This window comes from Brachionichthys hirsutus, chromosome 23 (assembly GCF_040956055.1).
Source record: "Brachionichthys hirsutus isolate HB-005 chromosome 23, CSIRO-AGI_Bhir_v1, whole genome shotgun sequence".
Classification (NCBI taxonomy): domain Eukaryota; kingdom Metazoa; phylum Chordata; class Actinopteri; order Lophiiformes; family Brachionichthyidae; genus Brachionichthys; species Brachionichthys hirsutus.
The window spans coordinates 4957227-4979272 of record NC_090919.1 but is presented as its reverse complement, the minus strand read 5'-3'; the positions used below and the strand labels follow the sequence as shown (position 1 = coordinate 4979272).

Sequence of the window (22046 nt, the reverse complement as noted above, 5' to 3'; positions counted from 1 at the left end):
AAACGGCTGTAGCGTTTGTTTTACGACCGTAAAAACGGTTTTATCCACGATCAGAATCAGCATCTTCCCGTCACCTAATCCAGCCTAATATCCGAACCTCAAGGTCAACCACAGCGAGGTTAAAGCTCCACATCTAAGCAGATGGTTTATAACAGTTAAACAGCTAGCGGCGAGCTAACGGCAGGCTGCCCAGAGACCTGGCTCGACACACAGGACCAGTCTTTGGTTTCAGGAGTGTGGAAACTCAAGCGCATTAAAATGAGGAGCAACGTTTGCACGGAGGTGGAAATAAATACGGGGAATATTCACAGGAATACACGCCGGGTAAACAATCTGGGGGCCGTAGCCTGAGTAAAGCCCTTCATACATTCAGCTTCCTTTCCTGCAGAGACGTTAACGTAACGAGAGGCGGAACAAACGTTCACCCGCAGACACCGGTCATCGGCTCCGCCGCCCATCAGGGCCCGAACGCCGAGCCGGGTCACGTCCTCCGCGACTCGCTACCGAAGCTATACGCCTCGTCAATGATCCTTTTGCACTATAATATCTCAGCAACTGTGCACTATTCGTTAGCATTGCAAGTGTCATCATGAATCAACAACATCAGTACAAAAAAAAAAAAAAAAAGAAAGCGATGCGTTTCTCCTCATCCTGTTCGAACCATGAAAAAACAGACATATTTGTCGCCCTGCTTGTCTTTTACCAACATCAGACGATCCTCCATCTTAACTTAGTCACACAGCGACCTCTGAAATATCGTCCCACGTCCCCCCCCCCCCCCCCCCCCACAACCAACCAACCAACCATCCCGGCTAGCAGGCGTCCCGGGATATCCAGCCGCTCTCCGTGAGGAAGGTGAGGATGCGCTTCCTCAGGACCTTGTCCAGGTAGCCGGGCAGCCGGCTCTTGGCGGGGACGCCCTGCCTCTTCTGCAGGTGATCCTTGATGATGATGGCTTTGACTGTCAGGTAGCGCGTCGGGCTGAGGCTCAGAGAGCTACACAGAAACCGTTCCCTGTCCGACAGCAGCTCAAAGCCCGCCAGGTTCTCCATGGCGGCAAACTCGCCGTCTTTGCCCTCTTCTTTGACGCCGACTCCGACTCCCAATCCGCCAGCGACGCCTCCTCCTCCCCCAGCCCCGCCCCCTGCTCCGCTGCTCCGCTTGGAGTTGACCACGCTTTTATTCTCCTTGCGCTTCTCCCGTTTGTGGCGCGCCGCTTCGTATTCCGCGGACTCCTCCAGGCGGGCGACTCCGTTGCGGCGGTAGCGCTGCAGCTCTCGTACTTTGGCCCTCAGCAAACGCTCTTTATGCATATTGTCAAAGAGCTCCTCGAACTCCCGATGAGCCATGAACTGGCAGAGCCCCCGCAGCCGGACTCTCTGCTCCTTCTCTTCCTTGGCGATCTTTCGTTTGGGCGTGCTCGGAACAGGCGCGGATCCCGCAGCGGAACCCGTCGTGGAAACCGACCCAACGGCGCCGCCGCCGCCGGCCCCGCCCACACCACCACCGGCGACGCCTGCGACTCCCAGAGCTCCTGGTTTGTCCTTCTCCTTGTCTTTTCTGTCCCGACCCAAGAACGAAGGCACCAGGTTGTAGTCTCGGGCGATGTTCTTACGCCTCTGGCGTTCTCGGAGCTTGCGCACGTACATGTCCACGTGGGCGCGTTTCATTTCTATTTCCACATCCTCGTCGTCGTAGTTCACAGACAGCCCGCTGATGAGCTTCTCCGCGTCCTGGTCGTATTCAATCTCGTAGTCGTCGCGAAGCGGCATGTAGCCCAACTGCTGCTGCTCGGCCAGGCCGATGTCCAGGGGAGGGAGCGGCGTGGTGAGGCTGGGCGACAGGGGCCCCCCGCTGGGGCAGGTGTGGTCGGTCACCCGGTTGGGAATGCTGTCCGGTATGCAGGCTTTACCCAGGTTCCCATGGATGTACATGGTGACGTAATGCTCCATGACTTCCTGAGGGGTCCGGGACGCCCCGACGTGAGTCGCCATGTCCTCCTGGGGGGGACGAAACAAAGCGTTTGTAATAAAGAACAGAAGCTAGAATAAAAGCTGTGAGCATAGAAACTATTATTTAGGATCGGAAGGAGTCACGCCTTCAATTCATTTGGAAAAACTTGTGAGTTTCGAAGTTTAAATGTCTGTTTACGTGCCCGTCATAGTAACGCCTTTATGTGCACGTTTTAAACCATTGTGTTACACTCATTATGGGATGGCTGGGGTCGGTGTTACCGTTAGCGACACGTTTGTGCATTTAGCTCTCTGTGCTTCAACCTGAACGAGCAGAGTGAGTTAATGGTCAATAGAGCTTATTATTAGTCACTTTCACTGTTGACATTTTACGAAAAAATAAATATTGACGCGCGTGCGTGCGTGCGTGCGTCTTCTTGTATGGCAGAAATAAATGAATATAAGTTAACTTTTAAAAAGTACCCAGTTTCCAAATCCATACTGCTCGATGGCATCGAGCAGCGACTGCTCTTCCCTGCTGGTCCATCCTCCCTCCGCTTCGGGACCCCAGAGAGAAAACCGACCGCCGTCGACCTGCTGATAGCCGTGCCATCTCCGGTGATTACCGATTTCTGCGCCCGCAGAGAAGCACTCCGGACACAGTTCGATATCGGGGCAGTCGGTGCAGCGAAGCCGCAGGTTCGTAACATCCGCCAGGCAGTTCACGCAATACTTCTTCCCCAGGTCGGCCATGTTGCCTGGCTCCTGCTTCTTGTTGTCGGAGGCAGATCTTGTGCGCATGCGCGCCCGCCAGCCTCCGCGTGCGACCTCCACACACCCTGCTCATTAATATTAATGAGATGGATCAGCGCCACCCTCCGATTGGGCGATCTCGGATCTAGTTTCCAGGACAACCAAAAACAAAACTTTTCATCGAGACAAGAAGCACCCGAGTTCCTGTAAGCTTCAGACACGTTTAAAAAACAAGAGTCTTTTTTTTTTTACGTTTATTTGAAAATGGAAGGAGAGCAAGAAAATGAATGAAGAAAATGATGAGAGGGTGATGACATCAGAGGCCTCCAAAAAGGAGGACATTTTTTTTTTGCAATTCCTGCTAAATGGTCATGAAGGCGTCCCAGCGGAAACTGTGACATCAGAAAACTCCAAGAGTACAAAATGGATGTTTCTGCTGAAGAAAAAGCCACCTCTGATTCAGGTCGGATCAGCGGGGAAGCGCTCTCTCCGACGGATAACATTACCGCCATTGATGATTTGACTGTGGGGATGAAAGAAGTGAAATCTCCACCAAAGGCCCACGAAGAGAGTGTCGCTTTTCAGATGAGCATCAGTGACGACAACGGATCTCCCGGACGGAATCTCGAGACGCCAGAGAGAGAGAACAGCGGTCCTGCCCCGGATGAGGCGGCGGCGGCGGCGGCGGTGGCGGATGAACCTGAAAAAGAGGAACCCGCTGCCGACCTTGTAGGCGAGACAACCGGCTACGAAGAATGCTTACGACTCCTCCGGGAGCTGCGCGAGGAGAGGGACGAAGCCAGGCGGCGCAGCGGCCGGCTGCAGACGGAGCTGGCGGCTCACGACTGCGAGTGGCCAACGGACGGCGCCGAGGCGGAGAGGAAGCTGCCGGCGCCGGAGCAGCTGGAGGAGTATGAGAAGTGCACGGACATCCTGACGGGCCTGAAGCGACGGCTCGACGGCGAGTCGGAGAACGCTCAACGGCAGGCGGCGCAGCTGGACTTACAGTCCCGGGCGAAGCTAGACGAGGTTGGTCAGGACCGCACAAATGTCGGGATAAGATATACTATAAATATATAAGGCCAACAACAAGGCATGATTATGTTTATTGTTGTGTACTGACATGTGGGCACTCGTCTCATGGTCACCCTTCAAGCTGGAGAATCAATGGCGAGCATTTTGTGCATTGAAGAAGGACGTCGCCGTGCAAGAACTCAGCCGCCACTTGGGTAGAAAAGCTGCCCGGGCCAAAGTGGAGTCAATCCTGGCGGCGGAGCGGCTTCGCCACGACGAATCGATGAAGCTGCGCTTCGAAAACATCAAGCTGAGCGCAAGGATTCACGGTCTGGAGGCGAAACTCTGTGGCGGACAAGACCAGACCGAGGACCCCCTACAGCTCCGGTTTGAGCGGCTCCAGGCTCAGAGGTTGGAACTGAAGAAACAAGCCGAAAAGCAAAACGAAGAATCACTGAAGATTGAGAAAAAGATCGGTCGTCGTTTGGAGGTAAGTTTGAGTCAAATCAGATTGAATCAAAGTTAAATGTGGAGTTTTAGCTTCGGTGTTTCCCTCTGCTCCACCAGCTCCTGTCAAACATCAAGGAGAAGCTGTCCTGGAGTCAAATGGAGGCCCAAGCCAAGGAAGAACATCTGGCGGAGTTGGAGTCGATGGTAGCAAGGAAGAGGGACGTCCTGACCAGGACAAAGCGGGCGTCCGGTCGCCTACAGAGAGACAACCTGAGGCTGAGGGAGCAGCGTGGACTGCTCGGGAACACGGTCCTGTTGCGGGACTTTGATGACGCGGTCGATGCCTCTGACCATCTGGAGGAACAACTGGGAAATCTGAAAGAGCAGCAAGCCGAGATCATGTTCAGATGCGGCAGAAGAAACAAACAGCTGGAGACAGTATAACGAAGTAGGCGTGCCCCCCCCCCCCCTCTGCGGAGTCCTTCTCCCACTTGGCAAATGGGATCAGGAGTTGTTGATTAGTATGGAGCTAAATCCAGGATACCATGCTAGCTGTTTCCCTGTGCTTCCATTATTGATGTCAGTCTAAACGAATTAATAATGATTATAATAATAATATACTTTATTTATAGAATTACCTCCTCCGTGGAGGTTCTGTTTGTCTGCAACATAACTCAAAAAGTTCCAGACAGATCTTGAACAGGAAATGGAGCGTGACATTTTGGTGATGATCCTGAAGAGATCCTGGATTCTGGATCCCATTGGAGTAAATGGAGCTTCAAAACTTGTTCCTCAATATCTCGGTTGATTATTGACCGATGTTTATGGAATTTGTGGTGGGGGCATCTAATCTCACCACCGATTTTCAAACGGATCGGATCCAGAATGAGGTGAAGAAAATCTATTTTCAATTTTAACATTGAATTTATGGATTCATAAATCAGTTAAACATCTGCGTAAATCTAATTATGTGAGGAATGCTTGTTGGAGTTCTGCGCCGTCTGAGTGCTATTCTAGTCTATAGATCTGCCTATCTAGTCTGATTACCCGGTTTGTGACCTCTGCCTGATTTTTCGAACTATCCCTTTGCGTGCCCCCATCCTGATTTGTAGGCTGATTTGGACTCACTGCCTGGTTGTGAACAATAAAGCTCCGTTTCTGGATTCCCCTTCTCCTGTCGTGCATTTGGGTTCTTACCCGCTTTGGCCCGCGACACCCTGGCGCACACGTCGGTGAGCGTGTGAACAAATAGGGGTGGTCATCCCATTGAACAGAGTTCAGCGATGAATACCAACACAGCGTGAATGTTAGCACGAATCGGTGAATGCTATCAGCACCATTTGCTACAACTTTGATCTTTGACCTTGATTGTCGAATGTCAAAACACCCTCATAACAATGTGGCAGAGGAACATCAAAAGCTTCCTTTCCTTCCGAGCTATTGCATTGCATGCATTTTTATTTTTTGTTGGCTATTTGGGCTGATTGGGACCTGATGAGTGTAAAAACAAATATATATATATATTGATATCATAATGTAGTTTATGAGAAATCTGATGTCCACATATGTGGACATCATTTTTTATTTTGATAACACAAATATTCAAAATAGCTTAATGATATGCAAAAGTATTGTTTTGGTTCCTGAACACAGCAGGAACCAAATAAATGCTTTTATTATTAGTTTGGTGTTGCACGGCTCATAGAACTTGAGTTTCAGCTGATAATTGTTCGTTTTGATGTAAGTTGTCACACGTCCCATGTTATTGATGCACCACAGTTCTCTGACGCTATTGAATGCGCCACATCGTGTGAAACGTCGTATTCGTAAATATAGTTTCCCCTCTCCCATACGACGGTAGAATGTAGATATGTAATAATTTCTCTGCCTTTACAGATATTCCCTGTTCAGTGCTGTGCGTAAAGGCCAGAATGTTAGTTTAATTACATTGTTAGCCCATTAGAAGTCGAATGTTACCATTGTGCTCGTGCTTGTTTAGCTGCATGTTAGCTAACGAGTGTTGCCTAGTTACGCCGTATGAGGCGATTTGAGTTGTACGAGCCATATGATACATCTTAATGATAAATACAGTCCTTTGTTCCAGTAGTTATTTAATTGTGTTGATCACTGTGATTGACAGTTACTACACTGTTTGTTATTTTGTGTTATTACAGACCACAGCAGAATAAAATCAACCTTAAATCAGACATCTGTATCCGTGTCCTTTAATGGGGACACCTCCTCATTACACATTGCCACTTTAAACCGCCTGAATTTCCGGAAGGCAAGTCTCTCTTCCTTTGAAGTAGATATTAAAAAAAGGTATCGTGGACCAATCATAAAAGGGATCAATATCAAAGATGCAAAACATCAAAGGTCTCTATGATGTCTTAATGATATTTGTCTATATAAATAACAGTTTAGAACTAGTTCATTTGTAGAACAATGCAACGTTTTACAAACAAAGAAGTACCTGAGATGTCCGAGTCACACACCGAGACTCAAACTATTGCCACACACAATCCAATGTCGTTAAATGTCAGCCGCCCCTCGGGTCTAGACAATGATCCCATCACTGGACAAGTGAAAACCAGTGAAAATAGACGGACCATCAGATTGGTCCAGATGCAACCAGCATACGTTTTGTCATATGCTCCTTCCAAACCCAGTGAGGAAGAATGTTTTGCAGGCGATGATGACCCGGATTGGGAACAGGAGCAAATGTCAGAGGAGAGTCCCGAGCCGCAAGAAACTGCTGTTGGCGACCATCTCTATGACCTCCAGTGGAAATATAGCAAGGCCATTTCAACCATGGAAATGCAGAAGCAGAAGCAGGCAGCACTCGAGCAGCGAAGGAGAACCAGAGAGGAGCAGAATGCTTCTCTTCACCACAGCCTGCACAAGCAAAAGGTGGAGGTGATCCGGCTAAACAAGATCCTTACGGTCAAGAAGCGGCAGCTCCTCAAGGCCAACCTTGAAGCAGAAAATAACAGGAAGGTGTTGGACGAGCTGAGTGATACCAAAAAAGCTTTGGAAACAAGCCAAGCTCAGCACCTCAGCTGTTTCCAGAAAAACCGGCTGCTGAACGAGGCCAACCAGCATCAACAGGAGGAGGTCTCTAAGATGGAAGAGCGTTTGGCGGAAATGCTCATCCAGAGGGAGGAGCAGAATGCTTCTTTTCACCAGAGCCTGCACAAGCAAAAGGAGGAGGTGATCCAGCTTAACAACCTCCTTGAGACCAAGGAGCAGCAGCTCGTCAAGGCCAACCTTGGAGTAGAAAATCACAGGAAGGTATTGGACGAGCTGAGTGATACCAAAAAAGCTCTGGAAACAAGCCGAGCTCAGCACCTCAGCTGTCTCGAGGAGCACCGGCTGCTGGAGGCCTCCAGGATGGAGGAGCGTTTAAGGGAAACGCTCATCCAGAGGCAGGAGGCCTTCAAAATAGCGGTTGCTGAGCAGCGGGAGAGGATGCAGCAGCAGATTGATGTGAGCAGGGAGGCACAAAAAAAGCTGGAGTCCCAGTCCTGCAAACAGAGCCAAAAAAAGAAATCCAGGTTCAAGAGCTTCTGGGCTTCTCTATTCTCTTTACGAAGACCCCACCAATGCCACACTTAAAAGGCTAGGGGAGGCTTAGCCTCCCTAAAACTGTCATTGGAAAAAAATATTCCAAACTCATGAAAAAAGTATTTAATTGGATGAAAATATGCAGGTCATCCTTTTGGTTTTTTTTTTCTCCTTTGTGGTTTTTGTGCTCCTGTGTGCAATTAATCTTTGACGGGGAAAAAAGAGAGAAAATACAGTCAAGATATTCCTGCATTGCCTGAGTTAGTCCAAACCTGTCTGCGTGGTGGACTAGATCACAAAGCAGATTGCAGTCAAAGGTTGGCTTTGGCAAGACAAGAGGAGCTGGTACAACATGACACCCCTATCTGCCAGAGGATGTACCGGATCCCAGAGACGATGGATGGCAGTGAATACTTGCGTGTTGGACAGTAAAGGGTTACTGGCAAGTCCCCCTCACTGATCACGCAAAACCCGCTCAGCGCATTCAGGACACCTCACGGACTGTGGCAGTTCACAAAGATGCCTTTTGGGGGACTCCATGGTGCTCCTGCCAAATTTCAAAGACTGATGAATAAAGTACTATCAGATATGGGAATCATCCTCCTCCGCATACCTTGACGATGTTTATCATCTATAGCAGGAGTGTCAAACTCATTTTGTCCGAGGGGCCACATCAGCATTATGGTTGCCCTCAAATTTAATGTAATGTAAATAAAATGTACCTAGTCCTTAACATGCTGCTAAATAACTGCATTTACTACTACATACTTCATTAAATTATAAATATTACAGCTGCAATTGCAATTGCATAGTTCTAAAAATATATCGATACCTTACTGCTGTAAAAATATCTGCCGAGGGTAAACAACTATTTAATTTTAACATTAAAACCCCATTTACAGATTAAAAATCAGTTACAAATACACATCAACTCTGATTCACTTTTACTTACCAACCCCAAAACAGCTAAATAAACCATCAAGTGAATCCTGCATAGTTTGCGTAGTTCAGTAATCACCTACTGAAACGCGTCAGGCTTAAATCTTGGCCAGAATGTTGGCCTTTCTTTTTCCTCTCCGGATACATCTGTGTGGCTGCAGGGAGAAACAGCCTATCCTTGGGGGCGCTTGGCTTTCTCCATGTCCCGTAGATCCCTCTCTCGCTGCAGCAGTGCCAATCGATCACCCAGAGGCATTTCAAAGAAGATCTTCTGCTGCTCTGCTGTCAGAACTCGAGGTTTGCAGATTGTACAGGTCCCAAAGGAGGATGGATGGAGGGAGAGGGGGGGGGGCACACGGGAGTTTACAGGACTGGGGAAACCGTGTCCAGGCAGTGGGTCAGATGGTGTGTGTGGGCCAGCTTCGGTCCCGGGCTGGAGGGGCTCTCCATGGAACATCGGTCAGTCACTGAGCTGCACGTCCATCCGTGAATTGGCAGAATTGGATGAGTTCCGATTTGATAATTATTTTTGAAGTGAATTATCAAAGCACTCGATTGGATGGATGAACATTTAGCATATGAAATATGTGAAAAATAAAAGAAATGAAAGAATTTCGCACCACCTCAAGTCCGTGGAAGATGATAATCGTAATATTTATTGCTGTATAGTAGAAGAGATACTTTGTGTAGCTACACAAGCGGAATAAGTGGGATTGCATGCATTTCCAGCCTCTGCAGCACGTCTCTGAATATCGGCTGCGATGAGTCCACGCAGAGCATATGATCATTTTTCCGGAAGATGCTGTGAACCATAAGACAAGTTGTCAAAAATTTTGGAAGGCTGATTTTGTGTATCTGCTGTTTTATCACTGCCTACTTTCAAAAGAAAATATATATATAAGTCGGCAGTGCAGGGTTATTGAGAAAAAAAGGAGATGGTGCCAAAGTTGTTGTACACTTACTGAATCCTGATGGGGCAGTCCATTGAAAATATTGAGACTTCCGTTGTTTCAATGTCCTTCAGCTCATTTAAGCTCCAGAAATAAAAGCGGGAGCATTCATCACAAACATTTCCCTCTGTGAATCCATAAATAAGAAAAATGAACAAATAGCACGTTTTGATTTTAGCATATGACTTACAGTATGCAGTTTCAGCCTATGCAGGTGGCAGTTTTTACAGTGGTGTTATTTGACTTTTTCCAGTTCATCTGGACTCCATAAATCAATCTTTAATGTTTATGTGTTGTGGTGGAAGAAATATTTGGATGCACATAGTAAAAAAAAAAAAAACTACAGCACTAAAGTAGAAAAATAAAAGTTGTATTATCGGCAAAATATGATGAAAGTACCAATGTACAGTAAAACATGTGTGTGTATATATATACTTCTATCTCCTATGATCAAGAGATTGGCGGTTGTACACGTTGTACAAGTATAAAAAAAGAGATTTGAGTTTCTGTAAGAAAAGCGCCATTTAAATCCAATGCATTGTTATTATTATTATATATATAAAGACAGAGATAATACATTTTGTGAATGATGATGATGCGATATCATATAGACACATCTTGACTGAAACTCACCAACAACATACTCATGTTCCGGAAGCGTTTGGGAGTTGGGTTCTCCCACGATAGAGGGTTGCTCAAGCAGACCTTCCGCAACAGGCAGACCACTTCCACCATAAGAAACTTTCTCACCACGATGACTATTCTCACCACGATGACTATTCTCACCACGATGGCCATTCTCACCACGATGGCCATTCTCGCCATCAGCACCGCTCTCACCATACGCATCACCTAAAAATGTTCTTGTCCTGTGTATAATAAATTAAAATGGTTAATTACTGGCAGAGGCAGCAATTGATGCTCCTCCACAGCCTTACTTGCATCTCTTAGAAGGTTTGGTCACATTTATCAACAATCTATAATCTGCGTAAATTTACAGGAAATCATCACTGATGCTACATGTTAAACTCATCAATCGGCATCTTGAGGGGAAGCAACTAACATCTGATCATCTTAACTGGCATTCTTATTCATGAGTTTTATTTTTGAGATCAGATAGATTCCACTTTGCTTCTCATGATGCCTAATGGCGTAAATAGTCAGTCTTTGTCAAACACGTTTTAGTCCATATTGAAATAAAATGCTCCCATCGAAAACAGCAGTGTGTTCATTCAAAAACTCTTTCATCGTGCTGCTTTGCACATTTCGAATTTACATTTTATAACTTTGTGATTCGCTACATCTCATCCGAAAAGGAGCTAACCGTTAATCTGCAGCAAGCTAAAAAAAAAAGAATTCATAGGATAATAAAATTCCCATAATGCATCTTATTGTCCAAAACATCCTGACAAAAATCTTTCAGTCTCCTTGTCCCAGTTTTAACACTAAATTGAGGTAAAAAGAAAGATTAAAGGATGCAAAAACTTTTTTTTGGGGGGGGGGGGGGGGGGGGGGCGGGTTTCAAATGATTGCAAAAAAAAAAATTGGGCCTTTCCTGCAGCTGTATGAGCTCGATTCATGTGCAGGCAGGACAGGAAAAGGAGACAAGTGGGTTAGAAATAATCAAAATAATTTGATTTCCTGCTGATTTGATCAGTCACAAACACGGAGAAGTGCTCCTGTCGGCTTCTCCGTGTTATCGTCAGCACATCTTGAACATGGTGGAAAGCTGAAACCACTGGTTCAGAGGCAGAGACCAAAAAATCTACCAAATCGGTTGGACTGAAGTAACAGAATTGAAAAGAGTTGGAATTATTTAAGTATTTACCAAGATACTCTGCAACCATAGTTGTGTGAACCATGATTTCTCGCTGCGTACGATAAACGATAACCTACAGGACAATCCTTCATGTCTCACAGATATTAACTTACAACTGTTCAAGAAAGTCAGAGGGGCTGCTTCCAGTCGTGCACGCCTCCCGGCCATCCACCAGTGTCTCACTGGGAAGCAAGGGTTAGGATCAATTCAGGCTACACTTTATGTAGCACCTCACAATTACACGCAAATTGTGAACTGGACAAAATAGTTTGGTGGTTCTCAGAGAGATTATGCAAAATCCAGAGTTCACTTCGTTATACTTAAACTCGTGATGACTCTCATGTTCATATCCATTTCCAGGTAGCCTGCAGGTTAAATGTCACCGCTATGGGCCCGGGCTTGGCTTAGGCTGACTTACATGTACTCTGCGTTGCGGCATCTTGTACTAGGAAGCCAAATCTTTGCGCTTTTGGCCGGGGAGAGTTCGTTTTCATCTTTCCACGCCATGCTTGAGCAGCGGCATTCACCATTCTGGACTGGGAAGGAGATAAATGACAGATATGATACGATGAGCGATCGATTGGTCTGATTGTCAGGCGTCAGCAAAAAAAAAAAGATTTCAAGAAATGTTTTTGATGAAATAAATATGATTCTAATTGAGAGGAATAAAAGCTTCACATACAGGCGTTTGGTATCGACGGAAGCACGCTTCTCATCATCGTCAGCTTTCTCTGAAACTGTGGTTGATTTGAGTCAAAGCAGTATTCATCACCATCATCAGTCCTCAAGCTGTGGGCCAAATGGACAAATATAAAAATGATTCCTTTATTTTCTCGTGTATTGTTTGACTATCTGTTCACGATCTCGGTTAACAGCGGATTCAATTCGTTTGTGCAGAGTTTAAGATTGAAATGGTTTGTACACAATTACAGTCAATGCTTGTATGAGAAATTCATGGTCCCTACTGAAACAGAAGAGGACAATGAAGTGGATGCATCTTCGCTGTAATGAGCAGCACAGTCTTTTGGTAAAGCTCGTCCCAGTCCGCCGTGACGGTGCAGGATTCGCAAATATAACTTCCTGGGAAACCACATAATATCATGTTGTGGTTGTCATGGTATTTTTTTTTATCATCATGCTGCATCGAATCTGTTTCTTTTTACAGGAAAAGGTTACCTGCAATGCCAGGGTTAAGACCCAACAATTCTGTGTGTGGCTTCGTGGTCGAATCAGCGGGAGTGGGAGTCGTGACAACCGATGGCTCAGGGCTGCTGGGGGGTTCTTGCCCACTAACAAGAAAAGGTTATTAATACATCCACTTACCAATGACATCTGCTGACATCAGATTATTCAATTTTGGCTGGTATGATTTGGTTCTGAACGAATCGGACTTACCGCTGGATGTTGTCGTAGAAGTTTAACAGGCTGGGCGTGACGACGCAAATGGCGCTGCCATTCTTCAGAAGCGCACTAAAGGATGAGGGTTAGCGCCAGATCAGATTCATCGTAGACATTTAGCTTTATTTTTGCCGTCTTTGACCAGATGTAACCGAGCACTGGTCAACACTCGCACAACAGGACGCAAACACTCACATCGATCGAGCCATGCTGCAATGTTCATCGGGATACAACGTCGTGAAAGACCGTACGACCCCGTAGATCTGATGGAGGTGATGCATCTCCTCGTCTTGGCACGCACAAATGGATTCTTGAGTGAGATAAAAAAAAAAATACTAATAATAACGTCACACAACGTAGATGTAAACAATCCAAAACGTAAATGCAGTGTTAGAGATCTTAAAACTCAAAATGTATGATTTTCATGAAAGCTGTCAAAAGATGAGCAGCAAAATAAAAATACTTTAAAAAGGCAGCTGTGTGTGTGTGTGTGTGTGTGTTTCCACCTCCACTCCCAAAGCCTGGAGTTTCAGTGATTGTCTCTGTCGCTTCTTCTGCTGTTGGCTGCGGGGTTGGATGAGTTGGTTGGTCGAAAGGCTCAGAGCTGGTCCAATGAGAGTCGTCCGTCACGCTCAGACAGAACTCGCCAAAGCGAGTAGAGCTGGCTGGTTGGGCTGGTGACTGCCTCCGCCCCTCTGTGAAGAAAAGGGTTAGGGTCAGGGTTTCTTTTCTTTCTCTGTCTATGTGTGGCCCTGCGGTGAACCGGCGGCTTGTCCGGGGTGTAACCAGCACGACACGGGACCCGGATTAGAAGAAGGAATCTGGATAACCAAGATGCAGATGAAAAGGGAATTGGATCGCTGTAATGCACACTTTATAAAACATTCTCTATTCTCATGCAGTATTTGACAATAAACATGTATTTTATTACACGTTATTTTCACCTCTTATTTTGTTCCGTCCTGTAAATGAGGTCAGATTCGTCTGAGAAAACCAAATCCGAATCCGATTTCCAGTAGAAAAAATAAATCCGTTATGAATCCGCTGTGGAACCCGAATTCATTTACCAATACGTATAGGACAAATATCATTTAGCATTTCCTAGATAAAGGTTTCAACCTCTTGCACTCTTTACTTAGTTTTGAGGGGTAAGTCGAAAAGCAAGGGGCGATAGAAGATGAGAGGTTAGGGTTAAAAAGAGTTCAGACTGAACTACGTCGTCAAATTGAATTTGAGAACGCGTTTGAGACACGTTTCTTCTTTAATGAGATTTGGCCTTTTTTTGTTTAAATGACACCAGTAAACACTGATTTACCGTGTTGTCTGTTTCAGGTGTGGATTTCAGCATAATCCTCATTAATAAAACAGTAAATTATTGACTTGTCCATTTTATAGATCAGAATGAGCAAGAAGAAAAAAGAATTAAAGATCAATGCCCATTTCTAGCCAACGTTTTTGTGTTCTGTGTCTCACCCTCTTCGGTGGGTCGGAGCAGAAGAGCCAACAGCAGCAGTTTACTGAGGATGAAGAGGTCCATCCTGGATCTGGGTCTGGGTCTGGGTCTGGATCTGGATCTGGATCAGACCCTACCCGCCAGCTTTCAGTCTGAGTGAATGTGTTTAGAGGACATGCAGCTCTTCACACGATGCTCATGATAGGATCAATTAGCTGCAAAGCAGAAAGGAAATGCAGAACCTGATAACTTATGATGCAACGTCAGTTGGTCGACGTTCAAAGGAAATTCAAGTGTTTTTTTAAAAATCTTTTAACCATTATGCACAAAAAAGTGCGAAATCTGAGAAAGTAATACGGCTATTATTTTATCTGGAGAGACGATGAACGGTATATGAAGCATATTACAATAAAAATAAAATATTTGTGTTTTAATTAATTGAAGATTTGTTGAAATCTGTGTGTTCTTGTTAATGAGGTGAAATGATAGCTGGTCCTTACATAATGGGCATTAACAGCTGCTTAATGGGCCCGCTTCGCTTTACGAACCCAATCAGATCTTACAGAACCTTCTTGTTTCCCCGTGTTCTGATCAAACCTGCGGAACAAACCGAAATTAAATGGCAACGACCGTTTGCTTTGTGTAATGTTTATTAATCATTTGCCAGTATGTAACCCATGTCCTGTCAGATCAGTTGTAGTTACTGGTTACATGAATACGACAATCAGAGGAGTTGCCGGGGCGACAGCGTCTTTCTTCGTCCTGGCTGTGGTTGGCGATATGAACGCCGTCCTGCGTCGTCTGAAGTCTTGTGTTTTTTGCGGCCAATTTTTGCAGGATCACTCTCTCGAGAAGTGAACCTGGACTCAAGCATCGTTTCGAGTCTCTTCTTGTCAAACTGAGGGAGAGGAAATGTCTGCTGCAGGAGTTGAACGTTGCAGAAGAATGACCCGTCAGGAAGGGGACGGTTTACTCACATGATCTCTGTCCTGTGACAGGAGTTACTTGGGGGGTTTATAAACAACTCATCCATGATTAAATCCACCATTAAGCTTTGGTCTGTGTACGAATGACTTCCAGGACAGATACACCCACGACGCCCGTCATCAGACGGGTCTGCGGGAGGAAAGGACACAACCACGCTAAGATCTTTGTGCTGTTAGGAATTAGAAAAGACATTTTTTGGACCTTTGTTAACAGGAGAGAAGCTGCACAGCGGAGACAGTCGTACCCTCAGATGTTGCCCTGGTTCGACTGGAGACGTTGACGAAATGTCTCGTTGTCGTTGGTCTCTTCACGTCAGACGGAGGCAGAATACAAAACTCTCCCATCGGCACGTCTTTACCAGAGCCGTCAGCTGTTCTCTTCTGCACAGATACTAAAAAAAAGAAAAAGAAGAGGGTTAACATGAGAAGGATTTTCTTTAAGAGTAACGAACGTGTAAAACAAACCTCTCGTCCTGAGCGAGAAAGGATCTTGGTATAAGACGACGATCCACGCGACGACCAGGAGCACCAGCTTCATCCAGTGCATGTTTAAAGACAAGTCAGAGAGATGGTTTTCAGTCTGAAGTGGAATAACACAGAGATTTGACAGTCTTTATCGTCCTGCCTTTGGGTTTGTGGTTTCTAAGTTAAGCATTTAGCCACAAAACCAACGCTGCATCTGCTCACGACGGCTTTCTCAGGGCACCAGATACGACTACAGTTAGAAACTGCAGCAAACATGAAGTCAGTCTGGAAAATAATGCCGGCAACACACATTCCTGATTAGGTTGCATCCCTTAGAAGGAACTCTCCATGTATGATGGCAGGTTCCAAGTTCACCGTGTTGCACCGCGTATAAATGCACGTGACAAATAAAGCATCGTATTTACACAAACGAAGCGTGGCGGCTCATTATCGTTAGTAGAAATCGAGGGAACAAAAATGCATCGAGGATGTGGCTGAGAAAGGAAGCTGCGTTTCGGCCTCGTGACTGCGTTGAGCATCGACGGCAGAGGAAACGCAGCTGTGGTTAACCCAGAGATGCAAGATGGCGTCTGCTATTTTCTACTGGCCTGAACCGGTGAAGTGAGTGGACGCAGGAAATAGCAAATGCTGGGGACATTTATTCATTGGTAAACATTCATGTCCCACAGCATTCGTGTCCTGCTGGAAATCGGCCGAGATGCCTGCAGCTCTCGAGTTCCTCTCTGAAATAGTACATATTCCTCCCCCATTAAAAAGTTGTGGGATGTTAAATATTGAGCAGAAAATAAACGTGACAAACAAACAGATCTAGTCCTGGTTGAATATCTACAGCTTTATTTGAATAAAACTCTCGTTTATATACATTTCAAGTGAGATACAGCCGCATGATAACCGTCTGCCATCTCCTCTACAGTGCAGGGGTCTCGAGAGAAAAAAAAAGACACGTATCCAGCATATCACACAACATACTACTTCATATTTAGTCTGTTTGTGTTGGAGGCAGGAGGTGCTAGTAAGGGGGGGGGGGGGGTCGATTTAAAGGTAGGCCAGCTTTTACTGTAACAATTAACTCGTAACTTACTGAGTCACACTCGCACATGAAACACAAACCGCATCACCAGCTGGTCTCGAGTCCAGAACAAAGATTAAAAACGTGACAAGGTGAAAAGTGTCGCGACAAAAACAAACACACACACACACACACACACACACACGGGACAGAAGCTACGGCCTCTCGAAGGCGGAGCCTGGAGCCGATTGTCAAAGCCTTCAGACTAAAGCGCCGTCACAAATTTTCCTTCAGCACATTCCTATTAGCATCGATTCACGTGATTATTGACGGCCGTGTCGATTGCAATGCTGCTGGTCCGACAAGTAATCGATTCACGGTCACGTCAGACAAAGAAAGAAGAAATCAAAGCTGCGGAACCGGAAGACTCCGACTCATCGCTCCTCCTACAGCCTCTTGGGTTCGGGTCGTGTTTAGCTACGCCGGTCGTTCGGACCCGGCGTAGCAACGACCCTCCCTCCGAGTCCCGTCGTCCTTCTGGTGCGTTTCCACAAATAAATACGAAAACTAAAAGACGTCACGCTCACACCAAAACATCAGAACTCAAAACACGGACAAGCAGAAATGTAGCGGTCCCCAGATCCAGTTTTCGGAATGTCACAGCCCTGGAGAACAGGATTTGTTAGAACCAGATCCGGGCTGCGATGAGTCCCCCCCCCCCCCCCCTCCCTCTCCCTCTCCCCCTCTTGTGTCTGCTCAGCGCTTCAGCACGGGGCTCCCTCTCTCCGGCTCCTTCTGCAAGGCCTGCAGGACCTGAGCAGGATGGAGGAACGGTTAAAAAAAGAAAAAAAGGTCAACGAAGAACATTGAACAGAAATACGAAGCTGCGCCAGCTTACCTGCACCCACTTCCTGTTGCGGCTGCTCATGTGAACCGCGGCGATGTGGTGGAAGAGCTGCTCGGCGGGGACGAGTTCAGGCAGGCGGGTGAGGAACTGGGCCATGTGGATGAAGTCCATGCAGGTGAGAACGTCCTGGAAGAGACGCAGCAGGCCCACCGCCGTGCGGAACAAGAACTCCTCGCCGTCCCGGCAGAACACGTCCCACACCCGACACGCCAGGTCCAACGGCAGCGACTTGCTGTACAGAGTGAAGATCCTGAAGACCGGCGGGGGAGGAAAACCGCAAAGAAAAAAAAAAAACGGTCACAAGGCTGGAAGAAAATGTTCCCGGATTAAAACGGAACGACCGTTTGTTGGATAATCCTGACGTAAACCTGCTCACAAACAAATAATCCAACCGAGGGAGGAAGGCGGAAGCAATAATAAGGAACCCCAGCTATCAATCGCTGGTGGGCGGAGCCTCTGATGCAGAGCACCGCCCCTTCCTCCCTGTGCTGCAGTTTTTTTTTACGCAAATTCTCCTTCGGCCTTCATGGTTGGAGAGAATTCTACCTAGATTGAATCTTTACGAGCAGCACGACTCGTGTGCCGTCGTGAAGAAGAAGAAGAGCATCACTCAACATGCCAGGAGGAAGAGGAGGAAGAGGAGCTCATTCTGCTCGTAGAACCGGTTGTTGTTACTGAAGCTGAGAGCGTTTCATGAATTTATAACCAATTTAGAGAGAAATTATTGCTAAAGAAAACTAAAACATCGGATGAAACCTTTTTGGAAATATATTGAGTGTCTTTCTTCAATGCTTTGCACGTTTTCTCTTAAGAAGGCTTTGATCTTTAATTCATGAACTGGTTTCCAGCTACAGGTTCTCTTCCTAGTTACGCGACTGACGGATCACAATTGTACTTCCTGTCTGACAACTTCTGCACCGTCGTCTTTAATTCCTTCTGGTACGCTCGCCAAGTGAAGTGAAATGCTCATCGCTCCAAATCGTTTTATAATCATCTAGTAATCGCCTTTAAACGCGACGCAGAGTTCGGTTCGCAAAAGAAAAAAGCAGTAAGTGTTTATAATCAGAAGAGCAGAAAGGGAGGAAAGGTCCGGAGACTCACCAGTCGATTAAATAAATATCAGGGGTCAAGTTGTTTTTCTTGAAATGTGCAAAAAGCTTTGGTAGATTTTCTTCAAAGAAAACTTCAAACGCTGAAAAGTAAGTCAGCATCTGTGGACGGAAGGAGCGCCGTTATTAACGATACGTGTATTATTCTGTTTTGTGCGTGCGTGCGTGTGCGTGTGTGTGTGTGTGTGCGCGTGTGTGTGTGTGCGCGTGCACTCACAAGGCTGTGGTCGACTCTGAAGAAGGCCATCTGGCAGGGTTTGTTGAGCAGGTTGGCGAAAGCTATGAAGGCGTCGGCTGTGTCCAGGTTCAGGACCAGCACTGCTGCGATGAACGACATGCCCTGCACCTGAACACGCACACGCACACGCACGCACACACACGCACACACACGCACGCACACGACAGAGCGTTTTCCAGAGTTACGGGAGGAGAAGCATCGCCGCAGGATGCGGGGCTGCGACTCACGTAGCCGACGTCCGGCCGGTAGCACGTGTACGCTCCCAGAATGCTGTGCAGCACGTCGTGATAAGGCCCGCCCTGATGACAAACAAGAGATACGTCTGCGCTGGACTTAAAGTGGGCAGAATGACATGAGTGAGCGTCACTCTTTCTTCCTGGCGTTACCGGGGCAACGGATACGAAGCTCTGCTCCGGTGAAGACGAGCCGCCGTTCACTGACCTGCTGGAAGATGCAGAGGTGGGGGAACGTCCTGGAGATGTCCAGCTTGATCTGCTCCAGGCTGGACTCCCGATCCGACGAGTCGGCGTCTGGAAACACGGACGCAAACGCTAAACTGCGCGGCCGACCTCGGGCTCAGGGGTCAGAGCGAACGCGATGCCGAGACTCCGTAGACTTCGCTACCTTCAGAGTTGGGTTCGGGGGCCGGCGGCGGCGGCGCGGCGTTCCACTTCTCTTTGGCTCGGGCCAGGCAGATGTTATAAAGCTCTGCAGGGAGATGATGCAATATCGTTTCTTTCTACTTCTTCATAAAGTGTGATGTTTTCAGATGCCCCCCCCCCCCCCCCCCCGTTTACCTTGCGTGATGTTGAGCTCGTTGCCCACAGCCAGGCTCCACACTCTGCCCCTGACGCTGGGGGGGATGCCCTGCCACCAGAGGTCTCTGGCCCGCCGAGACGTACAACTGCAGGAAACACAAGTCCAGCAGGTCAGAGGTCAAGTCAGATTCACTCGGAGCCAGAAGGGGACAGGAAATGAATGTCTTTCTGAATTGAAAAGCCTTCCTGAATCCATTCCTCTTAATGTTGTCCCCCCCCCCCCCCCCCTTCCTCCCTGTGCTGCAGTTTATTTTACGCAAATTCTCCTTTGGCCTTCATGGTTGGAGAGAATTCTACCTAGATTGAATCTTTACGAGCAGCACGACTCGTGTGCCGTCGTGAAGAAGAAGAAGAGCATCAGTCAACATGCCAGGAGGAAGAGGAGGAAGAGGAGCTCATTCTGCTCGTAGAACCGGTTGTTGTTACTGAAGCTGAGAGCGTTTCATGAATTTATAACCAATTTAGAGAGAAATTATTGCTAAAGAAAACTAAAACATCGGATGAGACCGTTTTGGAAATATATTCAGTGTCTTTCTTCAATGCTTTGCACGTTTTCTCTTAAGAAGGCTTTGATCTTTAATTCATGAACTGGTTTCCAGCTACAGGTTCTCTTCCTAGTTACGCGACTGACGGATCACAATTGCACTTCCTGTCTGACAACTTCTGCACCGTCGTCTTTAATTCCTTCTGGCACGCTCGCCAAGTGAAGTGAAATGCTCATCGGTCCAAATCGTTTTATAATCATCTGTGTTTTGGAGGAGGAAAACATCAAGTCACGCAGGCAGGAAAGACAGAATTAGACGTCTTTCATTTAATCACTCTAAATAATGACAGTTTGAGCAGTTTTGATCAGCCCTTGTGTATTTTTCATCACTTCCCTCTTGTATACACGGATAGACGTGACCAGCGTTCTACGTTGCTCAAAACGGAAACGATGCAACACTCGGCTGAGAGCGTTGTAACTTTAAACCACGATGAAACAGCCACGACGTGCTCACGTCGTGTTCCAGTTCGGTAAGATCTCCTGGTTCCAGGTCTGGGCCGCCGTGCCGATGCTCTCCTCCAGCTTGCATCGGTCCTCCAGCTGCTTCCTCCTCTTCTGGGCCTCCTTCAATTCTGCGTAAGGGAGCAGGAAAAAGAGGTGCGGGGAAAATGAGCAACAGCCGATTGGCTGAGGCAAATGCGTGCAGCCGATGCTGAGAAGGCCTCGGCCTCACCTCTCTTCTTGGCCTGGGCCACCATCTCCTCGTATTGCTGTCGGTGTTTCTGCGCCTCCTCGGCCGGTTTAGCAGGAAGATTTCTGTTTGCGCGTAAACGAACGATGCAACACGAAATTAGTTTACGGCTACTTTTATCATTCGCACTGCGCCGGGCTGGGGAGGAGAAGACGGAAGGGGCAACAGTTTGAAACACACTGAACCACGGCAAAGGAGAAACCATTTTAAACAACGCCTGTGCCGACATGGATCATGAACGCGAGTTCCAGAAAAAGGAGTAAATGCGCCTCCCTCTAGTGGATCGAAAATGAAAACCGTCTGTCTGGCTTCTCAGGAGCTTTCAAGATTTCTGACAGCTCTGGAACTCCGCCATGGATCCTGAGATGCGGTCAAAAGCTCCACATAAATATGATAAGCAGACATGTTTTAGGTGATTTCACAGCCCGTTATCATTTCAAAGAGCAAGTCTCTCCTTTGAAGTATCTGAATGAGTTTTATCTACATTATGAGTCAAGGTGAATAGAGAACGAACTCTGGACACTGAAAACTAAACAGCACATTTGGGTTATTTCTACCACTAGGGGGAGACAGTGATGCAGGAAAAGGCACCTGATCATGGTGTGAGCAGACTGGATAGCACATTGACATTTATACTTTAGAAGCTGTTTGCACTGTTTTTATATCATGTAGACCTGTACAACAATGCTGCTCAACTCGTATGTCTAATTTGTCCCTTGAATGTGTCCAGTATGTCTTATATGTCTCTTGAATGTGTCCAGTATGTCTTATATGTCCCTTGAATGTCTTATACAATGTATGTATGACTGCTGCAAATCGAATTGCCCTCCGAGGGACAAATCAATAAAGTGAAGTGAAGTGCATACAGGTCGTCTCTTTGTCTAACATAATGTAGGGGGGAGGGGGGGGGGGCACTAAACGTTCCTTCCTGTCACCATCTGTTCTCCACTGCAAAAACCGGAACAA

At 46.9% G+C, this 22046-nt stretch overlaps 3 protein-coding genes and 1 long non-coding RNA gene across 5 annotated transcripts; 1 reads left to right on the top strand and 3 right to left on the bottom strand.

Moving 5' to 3' along the window:
* Positions 1–812: 812 nt before the first annotated feature.
* tada2b (transcriptional adaptor 2B) lies at positions 813–2806 on the bottom strand. Its single transcript, XM_068756140.1, has 2 exons — positions 2436–2806; positions 813–2000 (listed from the first exon to the last, which is right to left on the bottom strand). The coding sequence occupies exons 1-2, from the start codon at positions 2751–2753 to the stop codon at positions 813–815; spliced, it is 1506 nt and encodes a 501-aa protein (XP_068612241.1). The 5' UTR covers positions 2754–2806.
* A 288-nt stretch (positions 2807–3094) lies between these two features.
* cfap184 (cilia and flagella associated protein 184) lies at positions 3095–4613 on the top strand. The gene is made up of 3 exons (XM_068756139.1): positions 3095–3734; positions 3862–4209; positions 4287–4613. Exons 1-3 carry the CDS (start codon positions 3129–3131, stop codon positions 4611–4613), a joined length of 1281 nt encoding a protein of 426 aa, XP_068612240.1. The 5' UTR covers positions 3095–3128.
* A 4725-nt stretch (positions 4614–9338) lies between these two features.
* On the bottom strand, positions 9339–12167 carry LOC137911623 (uncharacterized). Its single transcript, XR_011106124.1, has 6 exons — positions 12124–12167; positions 11860–11977; positions 11555–11623; positions 10256–10491; positions 9635–9749; positions 9339–9474 (listed from the first exon to the last, which is right to left on the bottom strand). It is a non-coding gene; the product is annotated as an uncharacterized lncRNA (long non-coding RNA).
* Positions 12168–17512: 5345 nt separating this feature from the next.
* On the bottom strand, positions 17513–21161 carry LOC137911338 (TBC1 domain family member 14-like). Of its 2 annotated transcripts, none has more exons than XM_068755700.1 (10): positions 21063–21161; positions 20844–20961; positions 19825–19931; positions 19649–19735; positions 19469–19557; positions 19255–19326; positions 19007–19135; positions 18782–18891; positions 17672–17930; positions 17513–17586 (listed from the first exon to the last, which is right to left on the bottom strand). In XM_068755700.1, exons 1-10 carry the CDS (start codon positions 21085–21087, stop codon positions 17530–17532), a joined length of 1053 nt encoding a protein of 350 aa, XP_068611801.1. In that variant the 5' UTR covers positions 21088–21161; the 3' UTR covers positions 17513–17529. The 2 variants fall into 2 exon arrangements, with proteins under 2 accessions (XP_068611801.1, XP_068611800.1); XM_068755699.1 differs by having other exon boundaries at positions 19652–19735.
* Positions 21162–22046: the final 885 nt, after the last annotated feature.